The sequence below is a fragment of the Colias croceus genome, chromosome 13 (genome assembly GCF_905220415.1).
Source record: "Colias croceus chromosome 13, ilColCroc2.1".
Taxonomy (NCBI): Eukaryota; Metazoa; Arthropoda; class Insecta; order Lepidoptera; family Pieridae; genus Colias; species Colias croceus.
The window spans coordinates 10,908,816-10,931,152 of NC_059549.1; the positions used below are offsets into that span (position 1 = coordinate 10,908,816).

The 22,337-nt window shown below is 39.8% G+C and overlaps 1 protein-coding gene across 1 annotated transcript; it reads right to left on the reverse strand.

Annotated features, from left to right (window-relative positions):
- Nucleotides 1-628: 628 nt before the first annotated feature.
- On the reverse strand, nt 629-20,812 carry LOC123697071 (serine/threonine-protein phosphatase 6 regulatory subunit 3). The gene is made up of 18 exons (XM_045643487.1): nt 20,638-20,812; nt 20,376-20,455; nt 20,021-20,294; nt 19,654-19,818; nt 18,879-19,074; nt 18,413-18,521; nt 17,972-18,115; nt 17,463-17,728; nt 17,062-17,189; nt 16,676-16,740; nt 13,535-13,697; nt 11,579-11,608; nt 11,402-11,457; nt 10,664-10,713; nt 8,379-8,547; nt 7,991-8,105; nt 7,407-7,650; nt 629-4,524 (listed from the first exon to the last, which is right to left on the reverse strand). Exons 1-18 carry the CDS (start codon nt 20,695-20,697, stop codon nt 3,809-3,811), a joined length of 3,030 nt encoding a protein of 1,009 aa, XP_045499443.1. The 5' UTR covers nt 20,698-20,812; the 3' UTR covers nt 629-3,808.
- Between the last annotated feature and the right edge of the window lie 1,525 nt (nt 20,813-22,337).

Consider the following 22,337-nt stretch of genomic DNA (forward strand, 5'->3'; position numbering starts at 1 on the left):
ACTGTTTCTATCGTTTTCAATTAATTATCAATCAATTAATATTTTGTTTTAACAAATAAATATTTCATTGACAAAAATTTTACGACTGCACTTTAATCATATCACAAACTTCACGTAACTTTAGTAATAAATTGCATAATAAATATACACTACTCCAAGTTATTATTTTTCCAGTTAATTGTATAATGTATACGACAAATATCACATAAAACGAGGAAACACACACTGTGCCCCGGCGACGCCCGTCTAAATTCGCAAATCACATTCCATTAGACAACTACGCTACTTGCAAACGAACCTCTCAAACTCAATGCTAACAATAACATTGCACAATTGCTTTTAAAAAGGCCCAAGTTTTAATGCACTTGAAACACGTATATGCCGTCTCTCTCTCTCGCTCGCTTTCATATAATATGCATAATATCCTTGTCGAATAATACATCAAATGCATCGCCTTGAGCCTCGTGTGGGATATGATACACAATATGTATAGGAATTTCATCATATGTAAGTAAAAACTAATAATGATCGATTCACACAAACGGTCACACCCCTGCCTAATAAATCTTCAAAATTTATATTCCAATAACTACTAAAACTGAAATCATGAACAACAAATATCACAATGTACACAAAAATATACAATTTTAAGTGATTTATTTTTACGATTTTGACCTCCAGTCCAAAGGGTAATATTTTAAATACATCAAATATGCTTGAATGTAAACAACCACAATCGATCTAAATAGGTACATGAAAAAAGGTTACATTGTAAACACATTAAAATTAACACAGTATTTTCGAAGTCATCACAAACTACATATTTCATTTGAAAAATACAAATACAATTAAAGTTGCTAACGTTTACATGTTAATAATAAAATAACACAGATGATATATTGTTCGATATAATATGCGTGTTGGATCGCGGCACAGATATACAATGTTACAGACATAAATAGCCATCTCGTCACATAAAAACAATATGTACAGTACTCCGCGCGAGCCTCGCCAGTAAACAATGACTCCAAACGTTTCCTGCCAAAATGTATACTCGCCATTGTCTGAACTAATTTGAGGCCGCTAAAAATTATGTCACGAGAGAAAACTGCCACTCTTCCCGCGTTTCCAAGTAAATTTGAACGTTTATAAACTATTTCCAAGAGAACACAAATATCACGCAATCGCATACAAAAGTACAGCAATCTCTCGCTCAACATTCACAACAGGCTAACGACCCATAACATGGATAAAATTTACGAACCTTACGGGTAAACAAAATTTATATAAACTTGCATCAAATCAAACAGTTTGAACACCAATATCAACAGATAGACAACAAATTGACTACAAGTATAACAAGCAACAGTATTTAATCACTTTAAAAATAACAATCGAAACTGACTCGATACAGATCCGTGAGAGGCAACTTTGCGCGTTCTGTAGCGACGATCTTGTGTTGGAAATTGCTTTTAAATGGAAGCCCTTACCTGCCAAAGCTCAGAGTCAACTAAATTATAAGTTTCTTGAGTAGAGATGAGCAGGGGACGGAATAGTGGTGGGGAAGATAAGAAAGATCGCCTCCGATACAATGTTTGGTTCTAAAACACCACTCTTACGTATATCGATGAAGTGAACGTGGAACAAACTCCACGAACAATATACAAATCCCGCTTCACGCCGATATGTGACTGATATAACGTTTCGATATGATTGTTACGGAAACAAAGGATATAAACCGTCAAAAGCTAAGCAATTCATCTACATTAGGTACAATATTAAGGCTACGCGTTACTTTATGTACATACCTAACCTAACCATATCAAATTGAACACGTCGTAGCGCCCTGTCCGCGATAACCGCAAGTAATCGCGCGTCGGTCACCAAACCTGACACCGTTTAGATCTAAAGTTCTCTGTTAATTTTTCTTGAAAATGCCGAATTTTAGATTTACTGTAAAAATCCTTAATGTGACCGCGATGAAAGCGTTTAATTCAGAATATATCTATAATACTTCTTAGTTTCTGCAAAATATGGGTCGTTGTATCCAGAGTGTATTCAACATTCGACGTTAATTCAATGGATACAAAAACACATGTCAATATAAATAAAATGATTTATAAAAGCTACTTTAGACTGTATAAATGAGCAAGGCAACGGGCGCTCTACCGACGATCGCGAACGGTAGATCACTACTGAGGTCCTTAATTTATTTACAAAATACGACTCTATGTTAAATACTGGTCCAATATATTTCACAAAAATGTATAAAACTTTGCACTGTCGGTTCGACTTTTGCGCCGCAGTTTGATTGCAGAGGTACATTCGATTTTTATTATAAAGAGTAAAATGCTAGCATTTAAAATGGAGGACAGATACGTTTTATTACAGATCTCTTTAGAATAATGTTTATCGGGAATCCCAGACACAATAGAAAATCTATTGTGTCGATTCCCGATCGGGCCGCTCGGTGGTCAATGGGTTATTTACCTAAGTGACGAATGGATACTCGAAGTTTCAACTAACTAGACACATTTACATGAAGTATATACACGGTGTGACTATACGATAATAAGCGCCCATTGAATAAGGCAAGTCAGTGTGAGACTTTTTCGTTAATTTCATTCCCTCAGTCGCCGCGCGTGTTGGCAACCCTCAAATTGACGTCACTACACATTAATTAACCTTTTTTTTAATTTCTAAAAATTGCACTACGTTAAGTGAAAACACAAAAATTGTAGAATTGAATCAATTTTAACATTGCCTTACTTTATACACTTATTTTTAATTAAAATTATATTTTTAGTCAAAATTTGCACACGTTGCCGCAAACGTATCTATTAAAATCGGCAGCGATTTGCGGCGAAATACCGAACACCAAAAACTAGATCATTGCCCATCGCGTTGAGCAAGTATTATGACTTCTATTATTAGAGTATTTAACACTTAGAATGGATTCTCAAAAGTCTACAATCACCGCTCAATACTTTTTTAATACGAAACTTCATATAAGGCAGTCAAACGAATAAAATATTTACATATAAGGGGTATCACCTGTCTCACTCTAACAGCGCCACAATTGGCTATGTTAGAGCGAAACAGATATAGGATTTGGATCGAAATACTCTCGCATAAACTAAGCCGATATTTAGAGGCTGTAGCACCACATCGTTTTGTGTATTTAAACAAACGATTTGATTTGGTCTTTATGATAAAATAACAAGAAAATAAAAACTTACGACTAAATTTCAGCTAATGAACATAAAATAATGATTAAAATAATTTTAATAAGAAAGTGATATCACTAGTCCAAATACCTAAAAAAATGTGATCAGTCTGTTAATATTTTTTTTTAGTTTTAATGTTTTTATTCGCTTTATATCAATAATATAAAATAATATAATACACATAAAAAGTTCCATCATAAAATTTTAAACTTTAAAATGAATTATACCTACTTATTCCCAAGAAATGACTATCTAGCAAAACTCGTTCCTCTTTATCAATAAAATTGTATAAGTTTAGTAATTTGAATGTTTTCAATGTTTCGTAAAATAAATTAATTCTAAAATAAGTTTTCAGTTAAAAGTGAAACATGAATATAGTGAATCTTAGTTAAAATAAATTTCGGTAATTTTTATTATGCACCTTTATTCTCGCAACGATCATAAAATGATTTTCTTTAATGTCAAATTAGCTTATTTTTCGATGTTATTAGCAATCAAATCGTTTGTTTAACGCATGCTACCGGTCCACATTTCGAAGTGACGAGACAATAGGAATGTGGGACTAAGTGGGTGTGAGTAAATCATCTCTCGGCCGAACTGTCGTCGCAACTCGTATCGTTGCCGGTGCTGGTATCGTTATTGCTGGAATCGTTGCCATCGTTATTGCTGGTATCGTTCCCATCGTTATTGCTGGTATCGTTGCCATCGTTATTGCTGGTATCGTTGCCATCGTTATTGCTGGTATCGTTGCCATCGTTATTGCTGGTATCGTTGCCATCGTTATTGCTGGTATCGTTGCTATCGTTATTGCTACTATCGTTGCCGGCACTAGTATCGACATCGCATTGGCTATCGTTATCACTCGATTTGGTTTCGTGAACGTTATCGTGGACGGTGTTGGGAGTGTCGCTAGATGCACTAGCGGACGGCGAGATGTGTACTTCATTTTGAACTCTATTCACATCAGCAATAGGGTTCGGTGTTTCTTTCGCTACGCAACTATCATTGCTCTTTTCTTCACTTTTAGTATCGGTGTTAACATCTGTTTTACCGAGTGTCACGTCAACGTTAGTAACATCACTAGGCGCGCTAGTGTTGTCGGCATCGAGTCCCGGTTTTTCCGGTTGTATCAGGGGTATAGCGATGTTATCGATAGCGTTATCGTTGACGATGGTGGCGATGTCTTGCGGCGCCATGCAGCTCATGGCGGACAGCAGGTTGTTGGTCAGAGAGACCATCTCGCCGAACTTCGCGTCCATGTTCTCCATCTTTTGGGAGAGATCGACCTCTGGGTCGTCTGAAATGCATTGAAATTTTAATTGTAGTTATAATGACTTATCTCTTTTTTAATTTTAACATAAATTCTTCTCACATACGGAAGATTTAGTTATGTTCTTTGCTCCTCAGTTACAGTTAAAACTAGTTCGGGAATATGGTGCTTTATTGAATTCAAACGTATGTTTACTATTTCAATAATAAGACTATTTATTTATAGATTTCCTAATAATAACTAATAAAAATAATAAATAATAACTAATAACTAATTAAATATCTTCTATACAAAACAATTTATTTTTATTTTTATTAAGTACTTAGTAACAATATAAATTCGTTAAAATAATAATATATAATTTCCTGCTAACTACTATAATTAAACTCAATGCAAACTTAAACATGCGAGTGTGTGTGTGTGTGTGTGTACATCAATATTGTAAATAATTTTCTAGTTGTCTCATGCTTCCAATTTCAAAAACTCTTCAGTCTGAATATAGTCGAGGCCTTGCATCCATACTTTAAGGGACTTTTTTAATTTCCATCTAGTCATTTTAAAAATATTTAATTTAGTGTTGATTTTAGTATATAAGTAAGGACCCAGAAAAGAGAAGAACTTATGAGCAAAAGATGTGTGAGTGGTAGGAGCTTTCCATGTAAGACGTCTACTTTCCGGATTATTTATGGTTCTAGCAGCTGACTTGTGAAATTTTAAAATGAGCGCCATTAAAAATATGTAGCTTCCGTACACTAAGTTGACCGGTTTCTAGGTACAATTGTTTTGTTGGAAATCGGAAAGGCTTTTTATATGCAACTTTAATTACCGCCCTTTGTGCCCTTTCCACCCTCAGCAGTATGGTTTCACAAGCTGCACCCCATGCACATATTCCATAACACAGAATAGACTGACACAGCGCTGTGTACACAATACGTATCGTTTTTGTGTCAGCCACATTTCTTAGTAGTTTGAATATATACATGAGTTTGCGAACTCTGGAGCTTAGAGCACGTGCTTGGCTCTCCCATGTTAGTTTCCTGTCAATTATGACACCGAGATATCTGATTTCATCTACTATTTGGAGATTAGGGCACGAGCACATTGGTGTTCCTACTTTGCAGTGATGGATGGTAAACCTCATATCTACCACAGGTGCCGTTTTTTGTGTTGTATGAAAACAAACAACTTTTGTTTTTTCGGTATTCAGGGTAAGTAAGTTACTTTGCAGCCAACCTGCCATTGTTTGAAGACCTGCTTGGGCTACATCAACGACTCCAGCTCAGTCGCGCTCGTAGAATATAACAGCAGTATCATCTGCAAAGGCAAAGACTTGACTTGACTGAAGCATGTTCAATGAGCAGAAGTCGTTAATGTAGACCAAGAAAAGGGTAGGACCTAAAACACTACCCTGTGGGACACCAAAATTAATAGATTTAAAATTACTACAGTAGTTTTCTACCCTTACCCGCTGTAACCGCTGAGATAGATATGAGGAAAACCATTCCAAAGGTAAGCCTCTAATTCCCGCACACTCAAGTTTCTTGAGTAGGATTTTGCGAGAAACAGTATCAAATGCTTTTGCCAGATCCAGGAAAACGCCAGCACACCTGTAACCACTATCTAATTTACCAACAATAAAATCAACCAATGATGTGATGGCATCCTCCGTGGATCTGGCACCTCGAAATCCATATTGGTTAGGTGACAATATATTTTCCTTCTCCAGAAATCGTATCAGCTGTCTGCTGTTTACTATTTTTTCTATAATTTTAGATAGAGAGCTAAGAAGAGAGATTGGTCTATAGTTAGATGGTGTAACAGGGTCACCTTGTTTAAAAATTGGACAGACATTAGCAAGTTTGCAACAGCTAGGAAAAGTACCGGATGAAAGACTTAAGTTTATTATAGAAGAAATGGGTGGTGCAAGAGATAATTTGGAATTTTTAAGAATTGTATTAGTAATGCCATCCATTCCCGGAGCGGAGTTTGTTTTTAAGCAACTGATGACTTTCACTACTTCTGAAGGATCGGAAGGTGTGAAAGCAAGTGAGTTTGATGGACTTTTTGCTAAGTTAGTATAAGTTCGAGCTAGTTCTGTTTCGGATTTATCCAGATTGTCTAAAATTTTAGTGGCCAATTTTTCACCTATTTCTGAAAAATACTCATTTACTGTATTAAGGGAATCTATAGGATTGTTAGTCTTGATGTTAAGAAGTTCATTATGAGATTTTTTGGTGTCATCAATTTTGCTTATTCGTTTAACAGTTCTCCATAGTTTTTTACTATCCTTACGAGTGTCTTGAATAGCCTGTCTATCATATTAATCTTTTAAATTTTGTAATAAATTGTAGCAAGTATTTCTGTATTTTTAATACTCATTTTTAAGTGATTCAGAGTCAGGGAATTTTTTTGTGGTCATATGTAAAGCATCACGTTTTTTCATACATTTTAATAAATTAGGGGTAAACCATGGTTTAAATGTTATTTTACGTTTACTAGTAGTTATTGTTGTTGAATTTTGTGAAATGAGAACATTAAGAGAGTGAGAACATTAAGAGAGTCAATAAAAATCTCGGTAGCCATGTCAACATTATCACAGTTATATAAAGTGGATTTATATGCATCAACTTCGTGTAGAGCGTGTTTGTTATTTGTATATAATATGACGTATCTGTGCCCGTTTACGTCACTACGTGTATCAGTGTGAACGTTTAAGAGAGTCAATAAAAATCTCGGTAGCCATGTCAACATTATCACAGTTATATAAAGTGGATTTATATGCATCAACTTCGTGTAGAGCGTGTTTGTTATTTGTATATAATATGACGTATCTGTGCCCGTTTACGTCACTACGTGTATCAGTGTGAACGTGTTTTTGTGTGTATAATGCAGTATATGAAACACCTCACCGTTCGGCCACGTGCTGGGCGGCGCGAAGGGGTCGACGGGCGGCGGGCACACGTCCGAGAAGTGCGCCCAGCCCTCATCCGCGCCCGCGTCCGCGAGGCCCGAGTCCCCGAGGCCCGCGCCCGCGAACAACTCGGCCACGCGGTCCTCGGCCGCGCGGTCCGCGGCCGCGAGGTCCTTAATACCTTTTCGATAACATACACTTTTTTTATTATTATTTATATATAGTAACTGTAATAAATTATACTATACGCTTAAAGTCCGCTAAATATAATGTCCATCAATTCTGCTGAATTTTCACGAAAACACTTACACGCTCACATTACACTTATTATTTAAATATTTGTTGGCTTTATTTTATCACTCACATCACTACACTTCGTTCTCATCGATTTTCAAGTCGGGGTACGCCTGGCGCCGTCGAAACGAAAAACGACGCTCCCTGCTGCTATTCGCGACCTCCTGTCGTATCCACCTTAAGTGGCATTTTCGGTATATTTTAAATACTCCATAAAGAACACCCAACGTCATGCAGATTACGATTATACATATTTGTCGTCTTCAAATTGTCTTGAAACTGGTTAACTGGCGCACTATTCGTGCCCCCTGCAGAATTTTGTGCTACAACTACGTAGTCTTCCTTGGACTGCTGCTTCACCATTTTTTGTAGCTCACACTTGCGTTGAATCCAAAAGATTTTACTGTACTCATTTTTAATAATTTAATTTACTCGGGCCGAGAACACATAGTTTACCATATATGTAAATCGGCGACGCGGCGGCCGGTGTCAAAATACACGCGCGCGTGCACCAACTATAGGCAGGGTCGCCATGTAAGGTGGTGCCTCGGGAGAGGATTGAAACTCTAAGACTGCTGAATGAATACTGTTTATTTGAAATGAAACATGCCTTATTTAATAGATACAAAACTAGGTTACACGTGTATTATATACTTTATATTATTATAGTTAGTACTTATAGCTAAATTTATTCACTAGGTACATCTCAGCTCCCACGAGGTCCGCTCCCACGAGGTCCGCGCCCGCGAGGCCCAGGTCCCCGGCCAAGTCCCTGGCCGCGCTCTCCGCCCCCTCTCCTGCGCCTTCGTCCCAACCGCGCGAATTTTCGAACATTTGCGAACACACTACTCTCGTATTACTAAAAGCGTCGAGTCTGACTAAAAGCTAGCGAGGTGAACTCTGTATTTGTGCCCGATGGGAACCGACCGTAATAGTTTAATGATTGTATAAGATATTTAAGACATTAGAATCCATAATTCACATACTTAGGAAGGTATAATATTTTATTTTTGTACAATTCAATAAGTTTTCAAGAACGAGTTGCGAACCATGAAATTAGATCATTTTGTATGATTAATCAATCAGTGGCTGCGTTTAAATCAATAGCTGATGGGTAATCATTATTAAGAAAAATAAATATTTTTCTACGGCGGTTCCTTCGGTTTCCTTTTATTCAGATTTTGGCAGACTTTGGACACTTGTGTTATAGTAACAATAGAGGCAAAATAAATATCAGATTTAGATGAAATTTGATACAATTAACTTATAAAGGGGATACAAATATAAAGCGAATATTAAATATGTATTATACAAAATAGCCAAATATCAAAAAGCAAATTATATTTTTGTAGATTTATACCCGATAGGCCGATTAACGTAACCTGGCTCGTTCACAGTACTCACACTTATGCAATTTCACTATACATAATGTTCAAAAATAAATGATTTTGATTAAAAATGCGACTCCAGTTTAAGTGTAGACTTGAATTGTAAAATGGGTGCGTTGTAGATAAATATATATAAATCTCATTATGATAGCTCTCATAATTTATCTGTAAAATCATAATTTAAAAGTATATCAATTGATGAACTTAATTATTTATTATAATAATAATAATCAATTGAATAAGACGAAATCCTAGCACGTAAGAGATAAGGCTATAAAAGCTGTACCTACTGTTCAGCTATGTATGAAAATTATTGCTTACGGTGTTTACATTTTGCTCACAAAACTTATTAAAATTATTGCATTATTTAACCTAGGTAAGGTAAAAAATGTTCTAATCGATTAAAATCGAACGATCATATTTAAATCCTATAAGAACTACTGACACTGTTTACTCAACCATAGGTTAGAGTTGCAATGTTCGACCAACAGATGACGCTAGGTGTATTCACTCGCGTATTAATTTTCGCTATAGAAGTGTTTTTAATTTTCCATAAGTATTTTTACTGGTATATGAAATTTAAAAAATCACCAAAACACTTTAAAAGAATACATAATATATCTTAAAAAATCAGAAATTCAGATAAATGGCTTTTGTTAATTTAAGAAGTAAAACATACACCTAGAACTAAACATCGATAGGAAAATGGAACTTCACTATGGCTGGCCCGAAAGTGCAAGGGAGCGTGCAATATGCTCTATGCTGTTCCCACCTTTTACTACCCCGCGTGCCGCGAAATATCTCGTCGAATACAGTTAGTAGTATAGCGTCTTTGTTTAAATTACATCATCCTGTATTTATATTTTAAACAATAACAGTCCCCTTAACCTTCATAAGCTAGTCTGAGCACGAGAGAGTCTGGCAGACTTTCTATGATGCGTATGCAGTATGACGTCACGCCGCGCGTATTCACAGACACTACACATGTGCAATGTGTAAATGTGTTGACGTTCCAGCTCTTGTTAATCGGCCTATATGCCTAAGAAAATGAGCCCTGATGCTTGAATAAATAAATAAATTATTATTATTATTATAATGTATATACTCGTATAGAATATGTACGGGGTTGTAGGGCCCGTACAGAGGAAATAAAAGAATCAAGAACAATAATTGCATTTATAGCCTTAACTCTATAATATGGTTAATGGTTATGGTCGCGAGAACGCGTTAGTAAATGGCATTTCGTAGCACGACTCGCATCACTATGTCGTGATCTACTTGCTGGTGGGAGCAGCAGCAGTTGCAGCAGTGTTGTACCGCCCTCGCGCCGCATCTACTGTCTGCAGCGGTCTCAATAATCCGGTTTTAAGGTTTAGTGTAAAAGCGTTAGTGTAAATGACCAAAGTGTTAGTGTTAGTGAAAAACCATGTGTTAGTGTTAGTGAAAAACCATGCGTTAGTGTATAATTGTATAACATGTGCAATAAAATCTGGTACAAATTCGAATTCATTTTATTGGTTGAATTTTCCTGCACGTATATTTTTAGTAATTATTAAAATATTTTAAAACTTACTTTTAAAGACTTTACCGAGGACTTCCTTGTACGAGTCGCTATTCCAGAAACTGAAAATATTACTTCTTTATAACCAATAGTTCTTATGATGTAATTTATTTAAATATTTTATAATAAGTAGTAGTGATGCAACGAATACGAATACGAATATTCGTATTCGCCGAATAGTAGACATTTACCGAATATTCGTATTCGGCGAATATACGAATTTTTAAAAACGAATATTTTTGTACGCAACTCTATTTACTACAAATTTAAAAATCGCGCAAAAAAATATGACGTGTGCAGAGATTGCTGATCCACTGGCCTTTTGGCGAGAAGATGTCCATTTTCCAAGCCAGAAAAAACTCGCCCAAAAATATTTTTCACTGAAGCCATGTACAGTCGCTTCGGAAAGACTTTTTTAACGGCTGGAAACATCCAGACTGAAAAAAAATCGCCTAAAACCAGAAAATCAATAAAAAAAAAATTTGTTTTTTAAATAAAAATTTGCCTATTGTAAATTTTAATTATTAGAAGAGTAAACATTCATTAAATAAATAATTCTTTTATTACCAAGGCAAGATATTCGTATTCGTATTCGTATTCGCCGAATAGTAGGTTTGATATTCGTATTCGTATTCGTATTCGTAAAAGTAGTATTCGTTGCATCACTAATAAGTAGGGATTAAGTTCGAGTGAGCTCTACGGAAAACTATATTTAAAAAGCTCGATTTCACACAAAAAATAAACACTCACTCTTCCTCAAATTGCTCAGTACCCAACTGTACGAAGTTCTCTTTGTTTGGCTTCATCTGCAACATACAATTTAGACAAAATTTTATTTATTTAAGACAAAATTTCGTAAAATTTTCACTCTCACTCGCACTTTTTTCGTCATTCGCATTCGTCAGTCAAAGAAAACTATATTTTTACCTGAAGCATATCCCACGCGAACTCTCCGCCCTGTAACAGAAAAATAAACGTAAATAACTATTCTCACCGCATCATTCATTCTTTTCTCTATAATAAGACGCTCCAAGCGAGTTAAAAGTGCCATAATATGTGTGCACGTATCACCTAATGTACGAGTCACGGGCGTGTACACGTACTGGTCTGCGGGCACGTACTGCACGGTCGTGGGCACGTACTGGTCTGCGGGTACGTACTGCACGGTCGTGGGCACGTACTGGTCTGCGGGTACGTACTGCACGGTCGTGGGCACGTACTGGTCTGCGGGTACGTACTGCACGGTCGTGGGCACGTACTGGTCTGCGGGTACGTACTGCACGGTCGTGGGCACGTACTGGTCTGCGGGTACGTACTGCACGGTCGTGGCCACGTACTGGTCTGCGGGCACGTACTGCACGGTCGTGGGCACGTACTGGTCTGCGGGCACGTACTGCACGGTCGTGGGCACGTACTGGTCTGCGGGTACGTGCTGCAAGGTCGTGGGCACGTACTGGTCTGCGGGCACGTACTGCACGGTCGTGAGCACGTACTGGTCTGCGGGTACGTACGCGGGCACGTACTGCACGGTCGTGAGCACGTACTGGTCTGCGGGCACGTGCGCGGGCACGTACTGCACGGTCGTGAGCACGTACTGGTCTGCAGGCACGTACTACAAGGCCACACACGCCAGTCCTGCAGCGCGCCACACACGCCGGTCCTGCAGCGCGCCGCACACGCCGGTCCTGCAGCGCGCACACTTACGAGCGGCGTGTCGTGCCGCGCGCGCAGCGGCTGCAGGCGCTGCGCCACGAAGCGCGCCCAGCGCTGCGCGCGGGGGCCCTGCAGCGCGCCGCACACGCCGGTCCTGCAGCGCGCCGCACACGCCGGTCCTGCAGCGCGCCGCACACGCCGGTCCTGCAGCGCGCCGCACACGCCGGTCCTGCAGCGCGCACACTTACGAGCGGCGTGTCGTGCCGCGCGCGCAGCGGCTGCAGGCGCTGCGCCACGAAGCGCGCCCAGCGCTGCGCGCGGGGGCCCTGCAGCGCGCCTCACACGCCGGTCCTGCAGCGCGCCGCACACGCCGGTCCTGCAGCGCGCCGCACACGCCGGTCCTGCAGCGCGCCGCACACGCCGGTCCTGCAGCGCGCACACTTACGAGCGGCGTGTCGTGCCGCGCGCGCAGCGGCTGCAGGCGCTGCGCCACGAAGCGCGCCCAGCGCTGCGCGCGGGGGCCCTGCAGCGCGCCGCACACGCCGGTCCTGCAGCGCGCCGCACACGCCGGTCCTGCAGCGCGCACACTTACGAGCGGCGTGTCGTGCCGCGCGCGCAGCGGCTGCAGGCGCTGCGCCACGAAGCGCGCCCAGCGCTGCGCGCGGGGGCCCTGCAGCGCGCCGCACACGCCGGTCCTGCAGCGCGCCGCACACGCCGGTCCTGCAGCGCGCACACTTACGAGCGGCGTGTCGTGCCGCGCGCGCAGCGGCTGCAGGCGCTGCGCCACGAAGCGCGCCCAGCGCTGCGCGCGGGGGCCCTGCAGCGCGCCTCACACGCCGGTCCTGCAGCGCGCCGCACACGCCGGTCCTGCAGCGCGCCGCACACGCCGGTCCTGCAGCGCGCCGCACACGCCGGTCCTGCAGCGCGCACACTTACGAGCGGCGTGTCGTGCCGCGCGCGCAGCGGCTGCAGGCGCTGCGCCACGAAGCGCGCCCAGCGCTGCGCGCGGGGGCCCAGCAGCGCGCCGCACACGCCGGTCCTGCAGCGCGCCGCACACGCCGGTCCTGCAGCGCGCACACTTACGAGCGGCGTGTCGTGCCGCGCGCGCAGCGGCTGCAGGCGCTGCGCCACGAAGCGCGCCCAGCGCTGCGCGCGGGGGCCCTGCAGCGCGCCGCACACGCCGGTCCTGCAGCGCGCCGCACACGCCGGTCCTGCAGCGCGCACACTTACGAGCGGCGTGTCGTGCCGCGCGCGCAGCGGCTGCAGGCGCTGCGCCACGAAGCGCGCCCAGCGCTGCGCGCGGGGGCCCTGCAGCGCGCCGCACACGCCGGCCCACTGCAGCGAGTGGCACATGGCCGCCACGTGCCCCATCAGCGCCGCCCGCGGCCGCACCCTGACGCGAAACAAAACACGCATTATTCATCAATTATCCAAACCCCTCGAGGACTCGATTCATAACCTGAACGATGTGATTTCCGTACGAGATAATAATGTCTACGAATACACAAATTTGTATGCTGAAGCTGACGATTTGTGTGATGTAATCAAAAAAGGTCAAAAAATGTATGCAACGATTCAAGTTAGGCATTCGATAAATTGGATCATTCGCTGTAACTTAATAAACTATCAGGAATTGAGATTCATGGTCTTATGCTACAATGGTTTGCGAGTAACTCGGGCACTAGAAATTTAAAAATTACGGAAAATAGTTTTGATTCGCATTTCTTTGTAGCTACTTCGGGTGTACCCCAAGGCTCACACCTGGATCCTATTTTAATTCTTATTGTTATTAACATTATTAATGCACATTTAATTCTCAACTCAAAACTATACCCGGCGCGGCGAATGATGATTCCTATGACACTGACAGTTATTCTCAAGAGACAAACTTGTAATGGCGTCACCATTAAATTAGAAACATATTGGAGGCGTCTAAAAATGGCATTTATAAATTTTTACGTAGCTTTATGCCATAACAATGATATTCCGTTAGAATTATAACAATTGTTAGGGAAATTTCGATTGACAGAAAAATTACGATGTCAGGAAAAATTTCTATAAGTCAGGAAAATTTCCGTAAGTCGGGAAAATTTCTATACGCCAGGAAAATTTCGATAAGACAGGAAAATTTCTATACGTCCGGAAAATTTCTATAAGCCAGGAAAATTCCTATAAACAAGGAAAATTTCTATAAGTCCGGAAAATTTCTATAAGCCAGGAAAATTTCTATACGTGAGGAAAAATTCTATAAGCCAGGAAAATTTCTATACGTGAGGAAAATTTCTCTTTGCCGCAAAAATTTCTATTAGTCAGGAAAAATCCATAAGTCGGGAAAATTACGATAAGTCAGGACAAATTTCTATGTCAGGAAAATTTCCATAAGTCGGGAAAATTTCCATAAGAAAGGAAAATTTCTATACGCCAGGAAAATTTCTATACGTCAGGAAAATTTCTATACGTCAGGAAAAATTCTATAAGCCAGGAAAATTTCCATACGTGGGGAAAATTTCTCTTTGCCGCAAAAATTTCTATTAGTAAGGAAAAATCCATGTCGGGAAAATTACGATAAGTCAGGACAAATTTCTATGTCAGGAAAATTTCCATAAGTCGGGAAAATTTCCATAAGAAAGGAAAATTTCTATACGCCAGGAAAATTTCTATAAACAAGGAAAATTTCTATACGTCAGGAAAATTTCTATACGTCAGGAAAAATTCTATAAGCCAGGAAAATTTCCATACGTGGGGAAAATTTCTCTTTGCCGCAAAAATTTCTATTAGTAAGGAAAAATCCATGTCGGGAAAATTACGATAAGTCAGGAAAAATTTCTATAAGTCAGGAAAATTTCCATAAGACAGGAAAATTTCCATAAATCGGGAAAATTTCTATAAGCCAGGAAAAATTATATACGCCAGGAAAATTTCTTTACGTCAGGAAAATTTCTATACGTGAGGAAAATTTCTCTTCGCCGCAAAAATTTCTATAAGTCAGGAAAAATCCAGAAGTCAGGAAAATTCCGATAAGACAGGAGAATTTCGATAAGCCAGGAAATTTTCTATACGTCAGGAAAAATTCTATAAGCCAGGAAAATTTATATAAGTCAGGAAAATTTCTCTTTGCCGAATAATTATATAGATAAGGAAAATTTGTATAAGTCAGGAAAAATTATATACGCCAGGAAAATTTCTTTACGTCAGAAAAAATTCTATAAGCCAGGAAAATTTATATACGAGAGGAAAATTTCTCTTTGCCGCAAAAATTTCTATAAGTCAGAAAAATCTCGATTAAAGTCAATAAAAAATAATATTATAGATAAATTATGATAAAATACGTATTTAAGGCGATAGAAACGATTCAACTTGAAATTTATATTTAAACATGGTATGCATAATAAATAACCTTATATTTCGTGTTTCTTGACCGCCTCCTTGGTACAGTGGTTGACGCGTGAGCGTAGAACCGAGGGGTCCTGGGTTCGATTCCCGGTGGAGACGAAGAAAAAAAAAATGTCTCGGTCTGGTAGGACACAGAAGGCTGATCACCTACTTGTCCCTAAAGAAAAATCGATCAGTGAAACAGATGTATGCATAATGCATCTGCCCCTTACCCCACTACGGGGACATGGGACTTCACTTTTTCGTGTTTCTCAGAAATAATTCAGAAGAGAACTTAATATAACGGTTCCGTGAGATGGGAGAGGATACGGAAGATTGCTCTAAACCGTTGTCGCTTGAGAGCGGCGCTCCAAAAATGGCTTTTTTTCCATAGTAAATCTTTTGTTTCACGCGCAGGACTGTGGCGAAATTTCTCTTTCACTCTTATTGAATTTCGTATGTAGGCAATTTACTGAATCTTGTTTCATAGGAGCGCAATCGAGAGCGCTCCGTAAGCTCCTTTTCGCGCGTTACTTGTTAAATGAACAAGAGTGTATGTAATGTATTTTATTTGTAATGTGTAAAGATACTTATTTTATTGATATTAGTATTGGAGTTTTTTACGATAGATCTTTAAATAATGAGCAGGTATAACTTTATTATAATTATTTATGGGAGTTCACTGCACCAGCGCTCCTGAGGATGAGCCGCCTCTGTTACCTACTTAATCTATGCTAAAAAACTTAAATTAATACAACAACAACATAATAGACATAAAAAATTCATTTTATATTTGTAAAAACATGTTTACCGACGTGGCTGAATGCAAACCACGCGTTTGCCTATAAAATAGTAAAGTATCGACACGACCCATCTTACGAGCAATCACTAAGACGAACTGTCATAGGGATCATCATTCGCCGCGCCGGGTATAATATTAATATAAGCTGAGCCGTATTATATAAAAATAAACATAATATTGTGAGTTGTGACCCTTACTTCTTGTCTTCATTAGCTTCAAAAACATCCATTAGACGTGTCGGCAAATCGTACTCATCTAATATCTGAAAAAAAAAAATTATAAACATTTAATCACAGGTCAAATAACCACATTGTCGGCGCTAGCCGTACAGTGCTCTGGATGCAATTATTTGAAGTTAAATGGACCATTCATAAAAAAAAATAATTTAATACGTATGGCACTCGAGGACGTAAAGCTATTGCATAGCATCGTATCGCTGTGCCGGTTGGAGAGGGGGGGTGTTAGGTTTTTTTCGTTACGGAAGTTTTAAATTCGGTCGCCGCGCTCAAAAACTGAGAGAAAAGCTATGCAATAGCTTAAAAATAATAAAATAAAAATTAAAAAACATCCAATTGATATTAACCTGTTTATAATAGGGTTGCGAATGTTTCTCGTTGACCTCTATGTTGTGCAGCAGCTCACACACCTGCGCGTGCAGGAAGTTGTTGTGCGCGTGCGTGAAGAACATGTCCAGCAACACGCCCACCGTGCCTAATGAAACGATTTATTGTTATTAGTTGTATGGGTAACTAACTGTTCAAACAATAGGACATCGCGGAATGACGACGATGTCGTTTATTGAAGTGAAACTTTAATTTTAACATACTTTAATTTTGTTGAAAAAAAAAACCCTTCTGCCCTTACATACACACACACACACACACACACACACACACACACACACACACACACACACACACACACACCGTACCGCAACCCTCCTTTCCTCCAACTGCATATACACGCTTAATACAATATTCTCACCGAGGCTCAATATAGCGTTGTGCACGTCCTCCACGTCGGAGACTACAAGCCGCGCAATCAGCGCCGCCACGTGCACGCGCGCCGCACCCACCGGCCCCCCAGCGACCCCTGCAGACCCCGCGACCCCTGCGACACCCGTAGCCCCCGCGACTCCCGCAACCCCCGCATCGGGCACCTCGCGCAGCAGAGTCTGGTGCAGCAGCGGCAGGTGCGGCGCGACCGCCAGCTCCACTTCCCGCCCCTCGTCCACGGTTATCGCGCTCTCCCTGTGAACACCAGTGGTTTTTATTAGTGACTGTTTTATTTATGGTAGTCATTAGGGCCTATATAAAAGTTAATTTACCGATATTACGGTAATAGAAAATTCAGACGCCGCAGTCGATATCCACTGGGCTCAAAAACGTCAACTTGAACTCGTTTTTTTTTTCTATTCTCTAAAAATGTATATTTATAAAGCACTCGAATGTTACAATACTAAAACATGTAATACAATGGAACACTAGACGGACCTGTGCGTGAGCGCCAGCAGCAGGCGGCAGGCGTTGACGAGCGCGTGGCGGCGGGCGGCGGGCGCGCACGTGAAGGCGCCCTGCAGCAGCGCCGTCACCAGCGCCGCGCTGCGCAGACGTGTCGTCAGCCCGTACTCCGTCTCACTGCACATAACGACGGTACAACTTTGTTATAACAATTCATAGGTGCTTCTAGAAGGAGTGTGCTTTAAAAAAATACGTGTGGCACTCGGGGACTGCCGCGGTAAAGCTATTGCATAGCATGCCTTCAAGCCACCCCTCCGTGCCCGTCGGAGTGGGGAGCGTGAGGTTTTTCGTTACGCAATTTCTAGATTCGGTCCCCGCGCTCAAGGCCCGCGATAGAAGCTATGCAATAGCTTAAAAATAAATGTTTTATTTTGAGTTTAAAAATCATGAGATATTAATAATAATAGCTAATACCTAAGTGTTATATCTGGAGCGGCAATTGCCATGGTCATATCGCAGAGCAGCGCCGTGGCGTTTGCGGACGCTATCGCGCGCATACGTAGTTTACGCTCTTCTTGTATACCTGGAGACATGTCAAAATGTGAGCAGCTAATTAAACATTTTATACACTTCAATCAATTTTTATTATTATAAATATTGTCCATCATTTTTCTATGCTTCCTATAGGTTTTACATGCTTTTTATAGTGATACCAATTCCAAAACTGTTGCTTTAACTGATAATTACTTTATTATGTATATATTATGTATCAATCAACAATGTATATGTAATAGCAATCACTCAAACCAAAATCAGATTAGGGAGAATCAACATATTCTCAGAAATAAAAATTATCCAATAACTGGAATAACTAAAACATCATTAGTTTTCTCTGGAATAATCTACTGGGAATAAAATCATGAATAAATGCAATACATACTATTATCAGATTCGCTACTAGTGTTGACATGGTTGTGATTGGTCTCCACCTTCTCACTCTGCTCATTGAGCCCCTTCTCCACATCGCTCTGTGTCTCCGACGTGACAGGCACTGGTGCTGGTTGGATCTCTTCCGGCTCATAATTACAACACACTATTTGTATCATCTTCTCGAGGAATTGATGTTCGTCAAGCCACTGAAAGTATTAAATAATATTTACCTTTATTGAAAAACAATATTAAATACATTTGGTATAGCCCAAGCAAATAGAGAATAGATCTGAAGATGGCGATGGGCACTTATATATTATAGGGTTGGCAAATTATTCTGTAGCATCATTTTTTTGGTTTGTTTGTTTTTTACAGTTTGTAACAAAACTTAACCAAAATAAATATGTAATAATCAAATGAATGTGGCTATAATATTGATACAAAGGACCAACAAACAATTTTCTATAAGAACTAGCTTACCGCCCGCGGCTTCGCCGGCTTTCTCAAACAATTTGAGATTTAAACTATCCTATCTCTCAAGTTGGATCGAACTGCACATGGTGTGCGAATTTTATTATAATCGGTTAAGTGGTTTAGGAGTCCATTGAGGACAAACATTGTGACACGATATTTATATATATTAAGATTAAGAGAAACTGCCTTGTTATTTTCGTTGTTACATTGCTTTCCCAATGAAAATTCAAGCTAACAAAGTCACATTTCATTAGAGTTAATTAAATGAACGGTTCATTTTTTTAATTTTTCTAGACAAATATAATACTTACCTCCATAATTATTTTGTCAAATGGATCTGAAAGGCCTATGAAATACTTGAAGGTGTCGGCTATAGCTGATGTGGAAATATGCCTCAGGAGATTGGGCAAGAAATCCTTTCGAGCTTTAAAGAAATCTAATGCTCTAAAACACACTATGTGATGTAGATAACAGTCCTGCAAAAAATAAATAATTAAGAATGTTTTATTAAATTCAATTTTTCATTAAATTTTGCAAACTCTACTTAACTATATGATGATGATTGGTAACTCAATATTGATACGAAAACTGAAATGATTATACCACCAGAACTAATTGTCAAATAATCAGTTTTATTTATTTATCAGTATAACTTATAACATCTGGAAATCATCTAACCTGTTTTGGACTCCTTTTAAGCAACATTTCAACAGTTCTACTGAAATATGAAGCCAACAGAGGATTGAGAGGTGGTTCCCTGTTCACAAAGTCACAGAGTCTGTTCATTTGCACTGGGTCCATGCACAGGCGGTGGCTGAGTGTTGACAACTGGCTGGTTAACACCTCACACGCTATGTTGGAGTGCCGGTACTGTGACGTCAGTTCCACATCTTTGGGTGGTTCTTCTGTTATGAGCGTTATAAGCTCCGCCAAATTTTCTGATCTTGTGAGACTGAAATAACAATATTTCGTGACAGTAAACTGGATTTGTTTGCTTAACGATAAACAAGTATATTATATGTTTGATATTTACAACTGAATTAGAGCCTTATTGTCCGCCTTACACTCCTGCAGGATATCATCCGCCTCCAAGATTTGTGTCAACGTTACGTTCTGCAAGAAAATTACCGTTAATCAGAATGTATACTGCCTTCTTTGCGCGTAATGCTGTAGTAAAATGAATTGTTCGTGTAATTATTACGAAACCGTTAGCAATATATGTGTAAATCATGAGGTATTATCGAATTCCGAGACGTCTGCACCTAACCACCAAGGCAAACAACAAAAACACCAACCTCCTCTTTTAAAAGGAAATTCAACTCCCTCATTCCCACATAATTCGCACTCCAGAACATTTTTACAATTAAGTACAATTTGGTAAACTATACTAAATCCATATAAAAACTTAATTTTTTAAAAGATTTCAGCGCTTTTGTGATAAAAAAAAGTGCAACGATCCGTTTTCTGACAAGAGTCAAGACAGAAAGTACCAAAAACAATGATAGATCATAGAGCTCTCAGCTCAAAGACAATGACATGTTAACCGGGTGCTACCAGTAGGAAATATTTTTTGTAAACTAAAATAAAACATAAATAAATAAATAAATAAATAAATAAATATTATAGGACATTATTACACAAATCGACCTAGTCCCACAGTAAGCTCAATTAAGGCTTGTGTTGTGGGTACTAGGCGACGATAAATATAATATTTAATAAATACATATATAGATAATACACCCAGACCCAAGAACAAATAATTGAGTTCATCACACAAATATTTGCCCTGACCGGGGATCGAACCCGGGACCGTCGGCTCAGTAGGCAGTTACTTTACCACTGCGCCAACCGCGTCGTCGTTCACATGCTCAATAAAGATGCTCAATTATGATATGAATTTAATAATTTAACTTAGTGGTTCTTTCTTTCTTGTTATAATATTAAGCAAAATGCCCTAAGCACATAAAATATTAAGCTGAACGATCTCATACAAAGAACCACTTATTCAAATTCGCACATTTTTTGTTGGACTTGGACAGTCCACATTTACTGTTCTGTACCTGTAGTCCGGCCAAGCATCGGCCAAGTGATCATCATCAAACATCAAGTTCCAAGCAATAAGTATGGTTAGGGAGCCAGGTGCAAATTTGGTTAATTATTTCCTCTCAAGAGATAATTCGTCAGACGCATCAGAGTATAGTATTATAAAGCCTCGTGAACGTCAGCTGGCGCTCGGTTGGGGGGGTGAGCGGTTGTAGTCTCCCACGCACGTAGGAAAAAAAAAATACATTCATTCATTTCCTCTCAGCTAAAAATTTGTCAAATTGTAGCTAACCCAATATCTCAACGAAAAAGAATAATCAGCTGGTTACAGCATGGTGTATTATACGTCAGCTGGTGTCTCGAACATGAAAAAAATAAAATTATTTTCCGTGATTTCCTCTCAAACAAAAATTTACCTGATGATAGCTTATATGTAACTGTGGATATATATATAGGTCAGCTGGCTGTATCTTGGTGGAAAAACCGTCAGCTGATACTTTGAAAGTTATTACATAGGAGTTAGACAGAAGCATCTATTGCCAATTTATATGCATCAACCTTAGATTACAATCAACTGACTAGGTTTTCCTCGAATTATTGCTAGGTGATTTTTTTTATTTATCGCATCAGTATATTAACAATCAGCTCACAAATTTTCATCTTAGATGAAATGACGTATCTCGTTATTTTGTTATTTTTAAAAATTCAAGCAACACACGCTTGCAAGACACTTGCATAATAAAGAGTTAAAGACAGTAATAAGGTACTTGGAGGTGGTTAGTTTTGCGCATGATCGGGGTACTAGGTACATTCAGCCACATCGGTAAACATGTTTTTACAAATATTTATAAACTGCATTTAAAAATAACTATCATATCATCAAATTCACATAACTACCTAAAAGTGTAACAAATATGAAATATCCCACTAAAAACATTAGTTAACTATAATT

Bases quoted from the DNA above. Each gene is read 5' to 3' on its own strand.
- LOC123697071 (XM_045643487.1), bottom strand. From the start codon at position 20,697: ATGTTCTGGAGTGCGAATTATGTGGGAATGAGGGAGTTGAATTTCCTT. The intron at 18,522-18,878 runs GTATGTATTGCA...ACATGTCTCCAG, and splicing joins TAGTAGCGAATCTGATAATA to GTATACAAGAAGAGCGTAAA. The intron at 8,548-10,663 runs GTAAGTTTTAAA...ATACGAGAGTAG, and splicing joins CCTCGGTAAAGTCTTTAAAA to TGTGTTCGCAAATGTTCGAA.